Source organism: Calidris pugnax, unplaced genomic scaffold (assembly GCF_001431845.1).
Source record: "Calidris pugnax isolate Ruff unplaced genomic scaffold, ASM143184v1 scaffold448, whole genome shotgun sequence".
Taxonomy (NCBI): Eukaryota; Metazoa; Chordata; class Aves; order Charadriiformes; family Scolopacidae; genus Calidris; species Calidris pugnax.
Window position 1 is genome coordinate 728469 of NW_015091198.1, and position 18617 is coordinate 747085.

The 18617-nt window shown below is 47.3% G+C and overlaps 1 protein-coding gene across 1 annotated transcript; it reads right to left on the reverse strand.

The window, feature by feature from the left end:
- Positions 1-1071: 1071 nt before the first annotated feature.
- LANCL1 (LanC lantibiotic synthetase component C-like 1 (bacterial)) lies at positions 1072-18331 on the reverse strand. Its single transcript, XM_014959639.1, has 9 exons — positions 18201-18331; positions 17815-17932; positions 10901-11108; positions 6834-6969; positions 6361-6507; positions 4167-4349; positions 3593-3769; positions 3237-3309; positions 1072-2356 (listed from the first exon to the last, which is right to left on the reverse strand). Exons 1-9 carry the CDS (start codon positions 18282-18284, stop codon positions 2280-2282), a joined length of 1203 nt encoding a protein of 400 aa, XP_014815125.1. The 5' UTR covers positions 18285-18331; the 3' UTR covers positions 1072-2279.
- Between the last annotated feature and the right edge of the window lie 286 nt (positions 18332-18617).

Sequence of the window (18617 nt, forward strand, 5' to 3'; positions counted from 1 at the left end):
TGCCTCGATGGACTGGAGACAGGGAAAAATGTGAAATACTGAGGGTGAGTGGGAGGCCAGTGAGCCACCAGGAGCCACTGTAGTGGCTGGTGTAGCATATCTTGATCTCTTCAGACATGAATCCTGCTCACAAAGCAAAAAGTAAAAAAAAAACCAAACAAACAGAGCTTTTTCATTTCAGCCTTTTTATTAAACAGTGCTGCACTCAGCAGTTGTACACCAGTCCCTGTACGAACCCTGGGATGTGATGCTGCCATGACACCAGGCTGCACCAAACCATCTCCTTTAGAGAAGCAACACCCAGGAGAAAACCAGGCTCAGAGCAGTGTCCCTACAGTGCCATCGCACCAGCCAGGCTGGGAGGTAACTTACAGCAGGCCTCATGTACTACAGGATCCCACCCCTAAGCTGTTGGACTAGCCAAATCCTGCTCTCAGAACTGTGCTTCCTCCTTCCCAGTCACCACCCTCCACCTCCAGTCACAGTTTAGGCCCTGTGAACGATGACCAACGCTGAGTCTCCATGAGCTTGAGGCTTCTGACAGGGATGCCTACCCCAAAGCAGTTTCTCTGGGCTTCAGGCTGTCTTTTGATGAACTTCCAGAAACGTGTGAGAGCAGCAGGAGGCCAGGCTGTGAGGAAACGGGCAGCCTTCCAGGAATGGTTTCTACTCTTTGCTGGAACAGCTCACCTAGGAGGTTCTTGAGGGTCTTGCCTACGCCGCTGTGGCTGCCTTGCGTTCAGGCACACGTGAGCTAGCTGGGTTAGTGTGCTGGATTTGGTTCTCCTCCTACCTCTGCTGCAGGAACATGCTGCCTTGGAGGTTGCCCAGGATGCCCTGCAGCTGCTCACCTGGTCTTAGGTGGCCTGAGGCACTCGGCAACCAGGCCCTTAACAGGTCAAAACCCACGTCCACTTCTGTGCAGGCTGAGGAGCTGCCCTCAAGCAGCACAAAGCAGTACAGGATCAGTAGCTTTCACTGCACTCAGCGTTTAGCTCCTGCTCGGTGCTAAGGAAGTGGTTTACAGGGGCAGGTCCCTCATTGCCGCAAATTATCGCAGCATCAGCTGGATGGTCAAATTGCCGCAAATTATCGCAGCATCAGCTGGACGGAAAAGCAGATTTTAAAGGACGGAAAAGCAGGTTTACCCCTTGCAAGTATCTGGTCTGCTTGACAGGTCAAAGCTCTTTAACCTAGGGCAGATTTTCCAGCTGGGTAGATGTGTGGTTGCGTATCAAACCACAACAAGCAGTAACAAGGCAAACGAGTGACTCAAATTATCCAAGTTCAGGAAAGCTTATAAAACAAAGCACATATGGAGCATCTATACAGGCAATAGGTTAAACACTGACAGAACTCAGTGGAATATATTTCTTTCCCCATGCTGCTGCTGGTGGGCCTGGCACCACCTAACACCTATAATATTCCTACGTTATTTCAAATAAAGACCGCAAAATAAACTTGCAAAGCTAAACAGAAGAGACTACAGCAGCAAGCATGCTTAGCTCACTTCTAGATTGGAGTTTTCCATTCGATGACCAATGGACTTTTGCAAAGTTTAGCATAAGTGGCAAATAAACACAAAAGCTAGCGGATTATTTGTCTGTCACTGGAAAAAAATGCACAAAAGAGCTATACATAGCCTTTGCCATTAAAGCAGATAGGTGGAAATTCAGGACAAGGCTTTGGCATGTCAGTTCCAGCTGTGCCACTCGCTCTCTGACATTAAAAGAAACATATAGAAAGACTCCACAGTCCATCACATTCACTTCATGTGGAGCAGCCCAGCTACCGAACTGCCCACTCCCTGGGTGCTCAGAGAGAAAACACTTAAAAGCAACTTAAAAGCAGGGCAATAGTCTCAGTTTTTCATCTTTTGTTTTCCAAAAGGCAACTAAATTCCTGCAACTATTTATCAGCACAAAAAAAATATAAATAACTAAATGGCCAAAGTTACATTCAATAGAAAACTTCCTCCCAGGAAATGGGATACAGAAAATAGCAAAACTCTATAGCCAACAAAATACTGTACATTTTCTCCCTGCTCCCACCTGCAGCCCTGTGTTTTTAGGAGACACCAGCAAAATCTACATTCTATCTTTTAAATGGAAACAATGCGATGAGATGACTAGAAATATTAGAGACCTCAGCATGCCCTCAGGAGGATGGATTTACGTTCAGTTAGGTGAACAACGATGAGTTTGGAAGAAGGAGAAAGCAGCTTTGAACTGCTATTCCAAGTGCAGAAGGATTCAGGCAGGAAACTGCCACGCTCCGATTTAGAGTTCAAATGCAGGGAACTTGGCCTTGGTTGGCACCAGCAGGTCCGCAAGGAAGTAAATCGTTCCAGCCATTCCTGAGGATAAGAAAACACAACGTGCTTCAGAAAGATTCCCTTTGGGCACCCATTTTATCAGCTATCCAGGGGGTGAATGAGTCATGAAGACAGAAGAAAGGAAAACATTTTCAGAAGGACCTAAATAATTTCCAAGGTCTGAACTCAGGTTTCCCAAGCAACTAAGGTACTTCAAGATGGGGGAAAGCATTTTGAAGTTAATCAAATGTTGAAAAGCACCTGGGAAAACATGATGGGTCTTCCCCCCTCCAGTTCCCTCCCTCCTGCTTTACCTGTCCACAGGTTTAACAATATGAATATCTTTGCAAAATTTTGGACCCAGTGACACTGCTGCCTCAGATCCTCACTGATATAACTGCCCTTCTTCCTTGGCCTGCAGCAAAGCTTGAAAGATTTACATTAGGTGAGGAACTGGCTCTTTCAGTAATACCTGATGATGGCAGATTTTATGGGGACCAGTAGCAGGAGCCACCAAGGCCTACACAAGCAGCCTCATTTGTTCCTCACTCACCTTTGGAATTGAAGTGGAAAGCCCATGAAGGACTTTAATCCTTAAAAATGCACAGAAAAGAGACTGTCTGAGAAGCCAGGCTATGAATTACCATAAGGTAAACTTTGGCCTGTACCCATTAAATAATTCCCCTTGAGACCTGTGGGTGGAATCCATGCAGGAAGCCCAAGAGGACAAGATGCTCCAGCTAAGATATGAGCCTGTGCTACAAGAAGACTGCTTCTGGGAAAGGGTAAAAGCAGTGAATACAATTTCTTTCCCATCCTCTACACTGAGCTTTGCAAAGACTTCAGTGGAGTGTGAAGTTCTCCTTGGTGCTGGACTAGCTCAGATCCAGGAGCAAAACAAAAGCATAGAGATGGAGGCTACCTTCAAAGAGAGAGAATGGCGTGTCTGGAGTCCGGCACCCATGTTGACCATAGCTCAAACACCACTCTGCAAACTGAAAAAAGAGGAATAAAAAAAATGTTCAAATTTTGTTAAAGACAGATCCTAATATATAGGAAATAAATACCACACCCAGGTTATCCCTTGCAGACCAAGGCTTCTGCAGGATATCCCTTCTGTGCAGACTGTCAGACAAGTGACTGCGCTGCTGAAGGACTGCTCTGGTCAGATCTAGCTGCATCTCTGCCACACTAGAAATTAGGTTTCAAAGGCAAAGGCGGTGACATCGAAGGCAGAAGTGAATAATCCCCCTCTCCCTTCCTTACACAGGCTCTCACCTTGCAGGCCCTGTACAGGTATTTCATGTTCTGAGTGAGGTTGTAGAGTGCTAGGAAGCCGTAAGCGTTGCCAGCTGTCCCGTGGCACAGCCCGTAGCCTTTCTTCAGCAACCCATACTGCCAGATCACTTCTGCACACTGCAGGGCATCGTTTAGGTACTGCTGTTCCCCAAAGACCTGCAGAGACAAGAAATATTCCCTCTTGCCGAGGCAATTTCCTCCACACAAAAAGCATCCCTGTGTGAGTGGGGAGGCTTGGGTTAATTACTTTCTCTCCTATTGAAGTTTTAATGCTGTGACTTTGCCGTCTACTTTGAAGGAGGATGTTTTTGTTTTTTTTTTTGATATGATGAATAGGGCTGTATGACCATTACTTCACACACAACTAGTTGTCACCATCAGTCACCACAGAGCTGATAGGTATTTTCAGAAAAGAAAATTTAGAAGACTAATTTCCGCTTCAGTCAGCGGTCCCTGGGGAGTGATTTCATTGTAACAAGCCACCCTACTCTCGGGCAGGGGGGTTTTTCCACATTTAGGGCCCCCCAAAGGGTCTTTGTAAGATTTCTGGTACCTTGTAGGCCTGGACAAGCATGTAGATGACACCTGGTGCCCCATGGCACCAGTGGACGAGTAGGTCTCTGTTGTCATCGATGCAGGGAGGGTAATTGCCAGATGGGAACTTGAGCTGGCAGACGTAGTCCACGCTGGGTTTGACTGTGTTGTGCAGTTTTACTTGGCTCACTCCAAGGCCAGGCTAAGAGAAAAGAAAGCATTAAACCAGGAAGAATTACCATTCTGCCTCTCCCCAAGAGGCCCAAGATCTGCCTGAAAGGTGGAAACAAAGCCAGCTATGGCCATGTTCCCTCTTGCTCCTTGTAAATGAAGTCATTTCTTTGGTCCAGGCTTTCACACATCACAAGTACCCACTTGGCCCCAGGCTGCTCTGCCCTTTGGCAGGGACTTATTTCCAGTCATACTCTTGCAGCCTCAGAAATGAAAGCTGCCCCCTAACGTGTCACTCAGCTCTCTAAGGAATAGGGCTTGCTGCTTCTTTTCCTGAAGTTGAGTAGGAATATTTTCAGGTACCCAGAGCTGGAGTAAAGAGATAAATTGTCTAAAATCAGTATTAAGGATGAATAGCAGGAATGATTCCTAGCACCTAGAACATCTCAGCTCTGAGCTACTGAGCCAGCCCAGCTGGCAAGCTGTGATGCTGCATTTTCACAGATGTTGCTGGGTATTTCCAAGGGGGTGACTTCACCACTGACCTCAGAAGCAAGGGAGTGGCTTCAGTGTCCTCTTCCAATGGCACTGCCTGACATGAAATCTGTGCAGTTGTAATTTCCCATGGCAGACTGCAATGAGCACTCCCACCTAAGGATTACGCTGTTCCCAAGTTGATAACTTGAAAATTAAAAATCAATACTTGTGCTGTAAAACCATTAGAGATAAAAGGCCAATGTTCTTCTCTCCAAATTTCTCTTGTTTGCTTCCCCCAAGGTTTTTTTGTGCATCATGCTTGACTGATCCAGGCTCCTTGTACTTCATGTGGCAGAGAAGCATGAAGCCCATGCAGTATTTTGTAGGGGACTTACACTTAAAATTATTTAAAACATCAGCCCGGGAACAAGCTCAGGAACTTGGTGCAAATTTGGGCTCATGGCACACTGCTGTCTCCCCTGCTCCAAATTAGCTGTTCTGTACTCCTGGGCAATAATCACCTCGCATCCTCCTCTTGCTAAATCTCTTCCTCCTTAAAAACCACCAACTACCCCTTCCTCTCTGAGTGACAGAAGAGGGTTATATTCACAGGAACTGCACTTATCCTGTATATGGGCTTGAACTTTGAGAGTCCTGAAGGAAAGCAGAAGCACTTGAAACCTGGTGGCTTTTTTTTTCCACCTGCTGCGAGAGTTGGGTGTAATAAAAGGTATCATCTGTTTCTATGAACTGCTACGTTAAAATAATCTCTCTTGCCTAGTGGGTGCCCTTAATGCTTTGAAAATGCAACGTTGTTTATTGCTGTTATTTTTCTAAGAGCTTAAGCACTGTAAATTTATACACAAAGTGACCCACATAGGGGAATTATGACCCTCATTTCAGAGCCAGGGAAGGGAATATTCCCAGAGCTCCAGTGAGTTGTGCAAAATTGTGAGAAAGCACATCAAAGCAAAGGGGCTCTGTAGCTCCCAACCTCTTGTCTTGCTTTGCCTACTTCAGGCACTACAGAGCTTGGCTGTTTTCTCAAAGTAAAAAGTCCCACTTCTTTCACATTTAGGCCCTGATATGGGAAAAAAAAAGCATTTCCCACTTTCCTATTATGAACACAATGTCTTTCACCATGCTTTTCCTACAGCAATTCTCACTCTGTAATGATCTGAGATTGCTCCAAGTAACCACCTCAAAAATGCAGGAAGCCCACAGATGCCAACATGTAGGAATACTTTTTAAGCAATTAACTCAAGAGGGGGAAGCTCAGACCCAGCTGACTTCCAGGGCTTCATTATGTGAAACTGCTGGTAGAATGCAGGTCACATTCCTCTACAAATCTCCATGGAGGTGGGAAATTCAATCTCACAGACTCGGAGAAAACCTTTAGAAGTGGGGATACGTGACCAAATACAGGAGTAAGTCCATCAGACAAGGGATCTTGTCCAGCTTGACATCACCAAGAACCAATTCAAATCAGGAATGAGGAGAGAGAAGATGCTCCCCCTTGTCCAAAGAAACATGAAACAGCTGCTAAAGGCCCTTCCCCTCCTTACCTGCATGAGATAGTAATAAATCCCAGCCAAGCCATGGGCTGCACCTACATAGTACTCCTGGTACCACTCATACATCAGTGGGCTCTTTGCTGTGAAGTTCCTCCTTTTAGCCAAGTTCTCTCCTGAGGCCACAACTGCTTCACAGACCTGTGGATAGGAACAGATGCAGGTGAGGGAAGTGCTGCTCTCTTGGACACAGCACCGTGAGCATCCTGACACAGAACAATAGCTGTTTTCTGCCCAAGCAGAGGGAAGAGTGTGAGGGAATGAAATGTATGCCAGTGGATATGGATTTATGTGGATGGCAGGAGAGCATGTGGTGCTCTGTCCCTTTGGAAGAAGAGCAGCGGGGATACCATGATGTGGTTTCTCCCTCACTGCCAGAATTCTCTACATCTAGTATTGATTTTTACCTGCCCAAAGTTAAGCTGCACAGGAAGAGACAGCTAACAAATCAGCAGAAGCCACAGTACCTGCTGAATGTGACTTAGAGGGATCTTTTCCTCTCCGAAGTGCTTGTTCACAAATACCAGTGCATAGAGATAGCCCATGCGCCCGTACAGCAGTTCATCTGGCACTCGTGGGTCAAGCTTGTGGAGATGGAGCAAACTACAAAGAAAAATTCACACGGGGGAAATTAGAGGACACTCAGCCACGTAACCAAGCAGTGAGACTGGAGCTCAAAACCATGACTTGTTCCTTCATGCTGCCTGCACCCCAGGAGATGTCAGGCCAGTTTCTGGGTCTCAGCATTCCAGCTATGCAAGGTGGAGAATCCCTCTTCCCCCTCTGCTTTTTGTTTTGGGTTATTGCTTTAGTCTGCTCAGCTCTTTACAAGGCAGTTACACTATGTGCTTGGTTTTGAGCACCAGCTCTGGGAAAGCTACTTGTGGGGAAACCTGGGCTATAGGAAACGGTCAGCATAAAGCTGGTGACTGCTTAGGAAAGGCTGCCCACCATTACCCCCCTGTGATGCTGTTGGCGTGGCAGACCCTCTGCCAAAAAGGACTATTTTCAAACTAAACTGGTATCTGTTTACTTCGGCTGCTCAAGGAATGCTGGAAGGTCAAACTAGTGCTGATGGTATGTGGAAAAATCTCAGAAGTCCTGATAGAAAAGCCCCTTTCTCTCCATGTCTGCGAGTGGCCTGGGTGCACGCTGTCGGTGGAGAAAGCGGTGCCACCATGAGCTAAAAATCCAGCTAAAAATTGGGGAGGAAGAGCTGGAAATGTTGTTTAACATCAAGCCTCCGTGGCACATGTAAGAAATCTCCTCTAGGGAGAGCTGACCGGTGGTGAGGGCAGCTCAGCAGAGCATTGAGTGCTGTGGGCTGTCCGTGGTGCAACCCCACACTGAGGACAGCCTGGCTGGCACCAGGCAGAAGCGGAGAGCCAGAGGTCTGCTGGAGTCAGATATTTTCTTTGCTTTTTCTCTAATATCTAGTAACACTTTATCTAGTGTTGCAAAGTTGGTGATATTCCTCTAGCGCAAACAGAGACTGACAGCTCTTCACACTGGGGCTTTGTAGCCCAATTCACTCTCGACACCTCTTTGGTTTTGCCTCTCATCACAAGCAGGGATGTGACTTGTTTTGGCTTTATTCTTCTGTTCACCCCGAGACAGCAATCTGAAAAATGTCATCACTTTTTAAAATACCAGCAGAAGTGGCTTCACGGCTGTTCTCTCAGCTGCTTCCTGCTGTGGTGGCAACAGGGAGAAGGTGAAGAAACCAGCCAGGAGAGGTGTACGTGTGCAGGGCTTCCCTGTCACAGCAGCGTGAGGAGCAGAAAAGGTGCTTTGGCAGCCTTTGCTCCTGGGCAGAACAATGTGTTACAAAGGAAAGAAGCAACCAAATGTCCAGAGTACCCTCAGAGCAGAGCGAAGATGCTGGGCTGTGACTCCCCATGGCAGGAAACTTTCCCTTGGCACTGGACTCAAAGTGAGCAGGGATATTGAAGGAGAAAGGAAAGAGCAGTGTCTCAAGGTGGCCTGGCCCCGTCTCCTCACATACTGCTTGAGATGTGCATTGCTCCACGGGGAAGATTTTTTGCAGATTAAACCCAAGAGACAGACTTTACATCCAAGACTATGAGTCCCTCTCCAAGCAGGGGTCCCTCCCTCAGCTGCGTGGGGTGAAAGGAAAGCCCCGCTGCCTCCTCATGTCTCCTGGCCCCATGTAGAAGAAAAACAGATGAAGAGGATGGTTTCCAAGGAGGAAAATGGTGTTTTGACACAAGGATTCTGCCCAGCAGTGGGCTGGTCAGGAGAGATGCTGGTGGGTGATGTTCAGCTCTGAGATGTCAGGGAAGGAATGGATGGGCAGATAAACAGTAATACCCACAGTGGGGATTTTCCGCTGTCTGGATGTGAAATCTTCTTCTTGTGGGGAAATCAGGAGCAGCTGGAGCTACTATTCTTGCTCCTTATGCATTACTACTTCTACCTCTAGCTACTTTCCCAGCCAGGATAATCAGGGGAGGAAGCCTGCCAGCAGTTTCTCTTGTTTTTAAAGTGTGGGGCAGGGCTGCATGGCATGTGTGCGGCAAGACATGCCTGGGGTGATGCTGGACTAATTGTATGCAGAAGGCACTTCTCAGGTGTGAGGGGGTAAATCGAGGTCCCTGAAAGGAAGAGCCAGTCCTGCTCACCTATCAGCCTATTGCCTCAACTGTCAAAAATCAGTAGTTTCTGGACAGAGGGAGAGCAAAACAGCGGTAGAGCAACATGGGATCTTTTTATACCACTGGCTCTAAAGGAAATCTTTGACCTTCTAAATTGGTGGGAAATGGCAGGGAAAAGAGGACTCCTGGAACACGGCTCAGGTTTTCACAGGCTCCTGGAAAATGGGCTGCCCTGAAACGTTAAGTCTCTCCAGAGCATAAAAGCATTTTTTTTTGGTCCTGAACTCATTTAGGCTACGAGCAAGGAGCTAAGAAAAAGCAATATTCTGTCTCTTCCACTGCAGGTAAAACCTGGCTGATGGATTCTCTCCTTGAGCTCTGTAAAGATGAGGATGCTTTAAAAGACTGAGAACAAAATGGAGAAAGGACCTCCTTTTCCACAGCTGTAGTAGAAGTGCACTTTCTATGCACTCACACTCCATAACTTAGCAACTGTTCCATAACTAAACAGCATGCTCAAAATCCACTTAAGAGTTTCGATTAAGGGAGCTATTTCTCAAAGAAATACTCGCTTTTCAGAGGTAGCATGGTCAGGCTAACTGCTCTGGGAATTGGTGGCAGAGTAAGGACAGTATAACTGTTCCTTCCAGAAATCCACATTTTTCTTTTCTCCTCCTCTCAGATGTATGAAGAAACCAACTTCCAGGGCTCTGCCTTTATTATGCCATTAGATGGCAGTGCAGAATTAATCATGAGTTTCCATCCTGCCACAAAACAGGAGGGATATGGGGAGAGAAAAGCTACAGCAAAAACCCATGAATTCGGGATTTTTCACAACTTGGGGCTTACGCATTCACCCCAACTGGCCACTACTGTTTGGCAGATTAGTTCCCTTTTTGTTAGCAAATACATTAAGCATAGTGAGATTCACCACTTGGACACAGTATTAAGCAAAACCTAAAAGACAGATTATTTCAAGAATATAAAAGAGAGTTCTGTGTTCAGACTGATGGTATCCATGTAAACCAGAAGCTATTCTTAGTTAAGGGAGCAGGAACTTGGCTCCAAACCATACGGGCACCTCCCTGGATTCCCACCCATGGCTTTTTTAATTGATATTATGAATCACTTGCTCATGGCTGTTTAAGGGCAGTCGGTGTCGCTACAAAGAGTCAGGAGTTTTGTCTTGGTTTTGTGCTGACCAGGCATAAGTGGAAAAATCTTTGCAGGGCTCTTTCTCACCTTCTCAAAACTGATCTCCCTCAAGCAAGCAAAGCTTGCAACTGCTTCTCCTTCATTCTTTTCCTTCCTCTACCACATGCTGATCTGACTGTAGCACTGCTTGTTTGTCCTTTTCTTGTCTTAAGTACCCAACAAAAATACATTTGAAAACAGTTGAGGAAAAGCAGGAAATAGAAATAAATGAATCATAACCAGCTGCACTCAGCAGTTGAAAGGGATGCTGTCAATCTCGGGCTTAAGTCAAAGTCAAATAGCAAGTGGAAGCAAGTGACAAAATTAATCTAATAATCCTGCCACATTTCTCCTTTTCATCAAAATGACTGTAAAGCTAAATTTAAGGGTTCTGAAAAAAAACCAGCAGACCTCACCTTCTGGGTTTCTTTTTTAATTTTGGCATTTTTTTTTCTTCCTGTGCTTATCGAAATTATTTTTAAGATGGCAATACCAGCTGAACAACTTCCTTGCTCCCCAGCCTGCAGGCAGGCGCGTCTGTCCTTATGAGAGCTCTTCCCCCAGGGCAGAACAAGTCTGCACTGCCTTGCTAAGCTCCTGGATCATCTCTCAAGCAAGTCTGCAAGAAAATGTATTCAGGCTTGGTGGAGAGTGCCCGGTACAAGCCTAGACTAGCTCTATGAACAAGAGGACCATTAGGTCAAAGATGTAACCATGCACTTTACCGAGTGATGCAGTCTTCTGACTGCTTCTGGTTCTGCAGTTTGTGGTAGACGACAGCAGCCACTGCCAGGGGCCCGGCATCTCCACACAAGAAAGTGATGGATCGTCTTGTCAGACAGCTCAGGCTCTTCTTCACGTACTCGTGGGCCACCTGAAGGTAGGCTGGGTCTCCATACACATCATACAGGTGCAAATACAGCAAAGCAATGCCTGCAAAAGGAACACAAAGATTGCTCCCACCAGAAAAGCTTACCCTTCCCATTACCCTTCCCAACCTAAAAAACCTCAGCCTCTTCTAGGGCATAAGCCTTCTAGATAGGCTTCTCAGGCCCATCCAGGGCCATAACCCATAGCTGCAGCATCCACAGCTGTTTCTCCTCCTTTGGGACCTCCTTGTACCTGATGTTGCTCATAAGTGAACTGCAGGTCAAGACAAACAACAGTGTCTGACCCAGGAGGTCCTGGAGGACAGCAAAGCTTTTGAGACACAGGTTACACACAATTTTAGTAGCAAGGAGTAAAAAATTTGACTTAGACAAACCCACCTAAATATATCAAGTGTACCTAGGACTGTTGCTAGACAGTGGAGGAAAAAAACCCCACAATCACCTTTAAGCAAAATGGTACTTGTGGCAGAGCAGTGCTCAGTTGTTACCCTATTTCAATTATTTTTTCCCATGCCAAGAGGTAAGGGCTGGGTCAGTTACCTTGGATTAGCTTTTAAAAAAAGGGACACATCATCAGCATTGAGAAGCAGCACCCTTAAGACATCCTACTTGGCCCTTTTTTTGCCTTTTTTTTTTTTCCTGGGGTATTCTCTCCCACTGGGAAGCACCAGCGAGGATGTTACAGCTCCCTGGATGTCATCTCCTGCTGCTGAGCAGGTCCCAAACCCTACACCAGGGCCTGGTGCACCCTAGAAAAGAAAGGGGCTGCCCAACTCTGCTCTGCAGCACACCATTCATAAGATCAGCCCTTATCTGAAACATAAACAGCTACCTGGAACGCTGGAAAAAGCTGCGTGGTCCTCCCTGGAGGTTTTCAGTGGGCTGACCAGCTACAGAAACAACTCCCCTAGGTAAGAAGTCACATCAATTTCTGTCCTTTGCCTCTGTCTGCCCTGCATTCAACCAGCTCCTTGAGTTTTTAGTAGGTAACTGAGGAGTCCTAAGCAAGTCTGTGTCTGAAAGGTCTGCCACATTTGAACCATCCTTGGCATCCCCAAACATGCACTCAAGAAAGCTACTGACCTACAACACTTTGAGGAAAGCTTATTTCTCCCCTTACCAGTAACCATATCTAAGACAACTCAGGTTCTGCATTTAAGCCTAAATTAATAGAGCCAATCTCTGCAGATTTTGATGTGGTGAGGCAGGTGCAAGCATGCTGCAAAATTATTTTCCATGGTACTGAGGACAATTTTAAATTTAGATCGTTTTCTCATTTTGCATGGGTAATCTCCAAACCTTCGTGCTACAGACAATTCAATTCCACATGTATATTAAGGGCAAATTTCCATTTCCTGCTGCAGGTAATAACCTTGTCCTCTCTTTAAGCAGTTCAGTGTTAGTATTTCCAGAGAGAGTTCAGATGTACAGTACCATCACTCAATTCTATAAGGATGTGGATATGAAGCCTTTCTTTAAAGGAGAACCTTCCTCTTCCACCTAGCAAATGCCAAGTGACTACCCTTGATTTATTTAGCAGCTAGCACAGTTTCTAGACTTTAATAGGCCTGATAACTGTCTGAGCACAACTTGTACTCTTGACTTATCTGCTTTCATATACAACTTCTTGCCCTGTAAGTAGCTTCTATTCCCACTGCCATCATCCCACCCTAATTATGTCCATAACTACCACGCTAAGATGACTGTTAGGACTGAATTCTTAGATGTTTGGGGTTTGTTCTGTTTATTGGTTACTATTGGAGTTTCTACAGATTTCAAAGTTTTCTGCTCCTTGCAGTGTTAAGACCTGCTGCACAGCCACATGTGATGGAGAATGCATCAGACATCACTTGATGGTGCAGTGAACACATGTGCTAACAATAGCATATCCTTTAGCAGGGCTCTGTTGACTGAAACTGCCATCTCTAGTGCACAGGAAGCCAATAAACTGGAGCATTAATGCCCAAGATGCTTGCTCACTGCAGGGCATCAGGAGGCAAAAATAAATTCTGCATGTGTCTCACAAAGCCTGTTTATTGAACATCTTCAGTAGGACAGTAGACAACATCTCTCTCCTCTTGCCAATCCATACGAGCAGTATTGTAGATACAGAGGGGTGCTTTGCATTAGAGATTTCTTTTCAGTAGGGCTGAAGAGGAGACCTAAATGTACACAGCAGAAATGGAATTGTTTGCACAGGTTGGCTAGTGCTGATGGCCCTGACTTTAGCCACTACTGCTGCCAATAGTGCAGATATTGCTGGAGATACCAGAAAAGTTCTTGCTTGAGAGCTAAAGCACTGCAGCAGGCTGAAAGGATCTCTCATCCACAGGACCATTCTGCTGATCAAAGAAAAGTAAAGCTGTGGCTCAACTTCCCTGCAAGTTTAGACTCGTTCTGCATGTTGGATTGCACTACTGTTGCAAACAGTTCTGCTGGCAGGAGAACAGCAGCAGTGAAACCAAGCTTCCCCTTCACACTGAATAATTCAGAGTGGATGAAAGTGAGAGGAAGCAGTGCTCGGTGTCAGCTCCCCTTGCTGACAGCACCAGCAGGGATGTGCATTAGACTGTTCTGAACATGCCTCCTTGTCCACCGGGACCCGAGCTGCAACTTGGTCCTTTCACAAAGGGCATTCTGTTGCCATAAGAGGAGATTTCTTGACCTTATCTGGACCAGTTCCAAACTTGCCCTCTACAGTAATAAAGAGCTCGGAGATCTTGCGTTGACCCAGGGAAGTAAGTCAGCCAGCACCCTCAAAGCAGGATGTCAAACACAGAGGGAAGAAGCAGATCCTATCTCTGCACACAGCGATGGAGCCTGATGGTTTCTAGTGAGAAACCTGATGTCATTTTAATGAGTGAGGCACGGGGCAAAAGTTAGAGAGGGGGTGGCGTAGCTTTACTGCCCAGCTTAAAGGATAATAAGCATCTTTTCTGGTGCAGACGCATGGGATGTTGTCTTGCACTCACACATGTATGCCAAAGCCATGCTGAATGGGACAGTGAGACACCTTCTTCAGAGGGCTGCATCACCCCATGTTCAGAACTGGCTGGGAAGCCAGAGGTGCATTTTACTGCAGCTTGCCTTCCTAATGCACTGTAGGACATGGGGCATTTCTCAGGATGCTTCAGATTCTCCAGCCTTAAAACCTTGGTAAGAAAGCTTTTGCAAAAGAAGCTTTACCCCAAAAAAAGCCCCAAACAAAAATCCAGCCCAATCCAAACCAAAGATACATACTATCCCATCGCAGAATCCTACAACAGGGTAGGTCAGAGTGGATCTGTGGAGGTGATTTGATCCAACTCTCTGAAAGTAAAGCCATCTTCAACTGTACATCCCATTGCTCTAAGCCTCGTCCAGTCAAATACTATCTCCAAGAATGAAGAATTCACAAAAACTACCCACCAAGCACTTGGCAGGAATGTGGTTTATGCGGGCGACACAAAGCACTCTATTCTCCCTCATCAAATGCAGCCTCACTGCCTCTCACTCTGTAGGGATTATCTGAGGATTTCTGGTTTTTTGAACAGAACTCTCTTAAGGAGATGCGAGTTCTCTGTGTTCTGAGGTTAAAACTAAGATACTGCACTAAAGTGAATGAAAGGTGTTTTTCCAGAAGGTCTTTTTCCTGAACCAGTATGGTCAGAATTTCCATCCAGGCTCAAATGACTTTTCTTTCATCTGATGTGTCTTTTGAAGAGTCCTTTCAAAAGGCAACTCGGCCCTGCTCCTCCTCTCTCTACTCACCAACGGGCCAGCCAAAAGCTGTGGGTGAGGCTGGCCAGCTGGACTCACCAGTCTGTTTCACAGGCCCTCAAGCCTTAAAGCCCTGACTATGACATTGTTAGAGAAGAGAAGGCTTGCAGAGGAAAGGAAATCTTTCCCTTATATACCGTTTCAGGTGGCAGATCACCTTGTAATCTTGGAAGGACACAACAGCCCAGCAGGCTCTGGACTCAGGAGCTCCCTAGCTTCTGCGGTCAGCTAAAACGTGACAGGAGTGAAGTCAGTCTCCTTCCATTCCCTTTCCATCATCTATGCTCCCAGCCGAGGTAGTCTTTGGAGCAAGGCTTCTTGCACTGTGAGAAATACCAACACACACGTACACGTACTCTTCGGCATCCTCATGCTAATCTATTTGAAAATGGATGAGGCAGTTGTACCTCTGCCAGGATTTGAACTGCTTCCAATTCAGAATTAGCTTACGGCAGTTCACCTTCCCTCCGTCAACACTCTGATACCAATGAAACAGATTAAGACCACAAAGGCTCTTACAGCAGTCAAGCTAAACTGATTAAAAGACAAGACAGAACACAACAGCCGAGTCTGGTCTATACCCAGGCACGTACCAGGTGTTGCCTACGGGACCCTGGTCTCTAAGGGGAACTGAATGAAACTGTAACAAGCCAATTCAAATGTGTTTTGAGGGCACTCAGCCGTTCGCTGAATAATCTTGATCCAAAGTATGTTTTCACTGCCTCTGAGATGAAAATGCAAGCCCTCTCTCCCTCTGCTCCAGCTTCACATGATGAGAAGCTGTGGCTTCCCTGGCAGAAATGCAGACCGGGGGAACAGGGCTCTGTCAAGTGTGTTGGGAAAGAAACAGGCACCAAAGGAAAATGCCAGCATATGCTGTGTAGTACTGAGTGTAATGTAGTACACTCGAGTACGTTACATTTCACGCAGAGTTTGCGCTAAGAGAGCCACATTTCAAATCTCTCTTATTAGCGGCCACAAGAGTGCGGGCTGATTTCAGACTGCTGGGCAATGATTTACATGAGAAGATACTCAACAAGCCTTTTCTACATAAGCAATTACAGGAAAAAGCTGCTCTTGGCCCAATTAATTTTGTCTCTGGAAACCAGCACTGAATAAATTAATATAGCTAGAATTAGAAAAGAAGGGAGGGTAACAAAGAGACAGTGCATTATCTGCAAACTTCACTTTGCTGGCTGTGACCTGCAAGAAATCTGTCCACGGGTTTTTTCTAATCCTATTAGCTGAGGCGAGAAGGTTGTGTGCCCAGTGAGGAATGATGCCTGGGAGGAAAAGAAGAATCTCTCTTGAGAAGCTTCCTCCCAAATAAAAATGAACTGAAATCCTACCAGAGCTCTCAACACTGTTTCACAGCTGCAGCCACTTTCCAACATACACCTCCTTAAGGCCACCCTAAGGAAGGGAACACTGTCTCTGAGGAAAGGTGGTTACCTTCTCTCCACAGACTTTCAGAGTACTCCTAATATGACCTAGTTGTCCTCCTGCTTTATCCCCCTGAATTATTCTGGCCAGAGGTAGACTCTTCCATCGTGCCAAGCAGCACCCTCACGACTGAAGACCACCTTTACAGATGGAATGCTTTTCATCTGAGGAACCTCAGAGCAGGGTCTCAAAGACTGGAAGACTGAACCTCTTTCCCAAGGTGAAATCAGCCAGCACTGAACAAAAACGCATAAATTCACAGGCGGCACCAGCAGAGTGCTGCCAGGCAGCAACTGATGAAATCAATGTTCTCCCACGCTGGAATTTAATACTGGCACCCTAGCATTTCTTATGAACTGCTCTAGAGTGTTCTCACTGCCTGTCTACCTTACTAAAATTTTTAAGTAGGCATTTCTGGCATCGCTGTCATCAAGCTGCAACGTTAGTTTAGCGACAACACAATGAACACTGCTCTCCCAAACAAGCCGTTGGCATCAGGTACCATAGCGTCCAAGCATGAGGAGAGCATCAGGTACCATAGCGTCCAAGCATGAGGAAGGCAGCCACACCCCAATAATAATGTAGAAAGTTGCCACTTAGAACTGTAGTGTATTGCCAAAAAAAAAAAAAAAACCAGCAAAAAATCTTGCAGCAAGCATGAGATTAATTGCAACTACCCCAGGGTTAGTTGAGCCTCCCTAGAGCCTGGCACGGTGCAGAGAAGGCAGGAAAGCTGACAAAAGCACACAGCAGTAGCCAAGGATGAGGCGGCAAAGCAAGGTGTGTCCTCCCTGGCTCCAGTGCGTAGGAATAGGGAGGGGAGGGCAGGGCATGCTCCCAGGGAAGGAAAACCAGGTGGAAAACGCAGAGCGCAAGAAAGACAAGCTCCTGAAAGCTTTGCACGCAAGAGTTAGTGTGAGGAAGGCTTCCATCCTTCGTTATACTCACATTTGCATTTCTGCTCCTCCCAGCAGGTACTGGAGCAGAACTAGCCCTGGCTAAGTGGAGGGGCACTACCTGGGGAACAGGAATGGAGCGACCTGCCAATCAGACAACGTCGAGAGATAAAATTCAGCCCAAACAGAAGAGACGGACATTATCTTAAGCCATAAGCTCACCACTGCCACATGCAAGGACTCCTTGCAGGTAAATAATCGACAACATATATGCCTCCTTCACAAGAGCCCTCATCACCATCCCCACCATGGCCAGATTTGGAGCCAGCCCCTTCAATGATTCCCGTGTTTGCTCTCAAGCAGGTGTTGGCCTTCTTGGTTGCGTAAATCTGGCACTGTTAACCAAGAGAAGATCCAATCCTGCCCTGCAATGCCGTCATCTTCCCCCTGCAGCTTGAAACCTGCTCCAAAAACGGTGAGTCCCGAGAACGATAGCTCCTCGTTTTAAGGGATTAAAACATGCAGAGGCAGCACCATTCATGACACGGCTCTACTGTGACCATTCAAAGAGCCAAAAACCTCCAGGGCCTGCCTTGGCCTGATCTAGAAGTCTGCTCTGGAGAGCTCCTACTCCATCCCATCCCACCCTACCTGCCCAGCCGGTGTAGGCAGTGCAGTCCTGGGGGTCCGCAGACTTGAGGCCCCTCTCCATCTGCTGGAGCAGCTCCCTGATTTTGTTGTTCACCCGCTGTGTGAATTCTGGGGTCAGCTGTGGAGAAAGGCAGAACCTCATTAACCTGAGGGGAAACACTGACAGGCAGGTGGGCTGGGGCCTTGCCAAGACGGAGATGAACCCAGAGGGAGCACAACCAGGGCTAGAAACCCTTGAGGTACCTCAGGACCGGGCTGGGCTCCTGTGTGCCCAGCCCTGGCTTCGCGGCCAGGGAGGGAGAAGGGCCCTTCTCCGGGTTCGGCCTCCGCGCTACCCCGGGAAAGGCCCGCTCCCGCCGCGGCCGCCTCACCCCGGCCCCACTCACCCTCCCGGCAGCATCGAAGTAGCCGGTGGCCAGGGACTTATCATAGTCGGCGTAGGGGTTGGGAAGGGCCCGCTGCGCCATCATGGTGCCGCCGTTCCCCGCTTGTGCTCCGCTCCGCCCCCGTTCCGCCCCGGAAGGGAGCGGGTGTGGGTGTTACCGGCCGCGCCGCTCCCAGGCCCCGCCGCACGGGCGGCTTTTGGGGCGGCGTGAGGGCCCTGTGCGGGCTTGGTTGGGGTTAAAGGCACCCGACAGATGGCCCTGTGGGGTTTGGGTGCCGTTTTCGGCTGACCCTGTAGGCTTAAGAGAGCCCCTTTTGGATTTAGGGGCGCATTGAAGCTGGCATTGTAGGGTTTAGGGACCCCTTGCAGCTGGCTTGGGGCCGGGGGGGGAGGTGGGCCTAGGGAGCCCTGTGGGGTT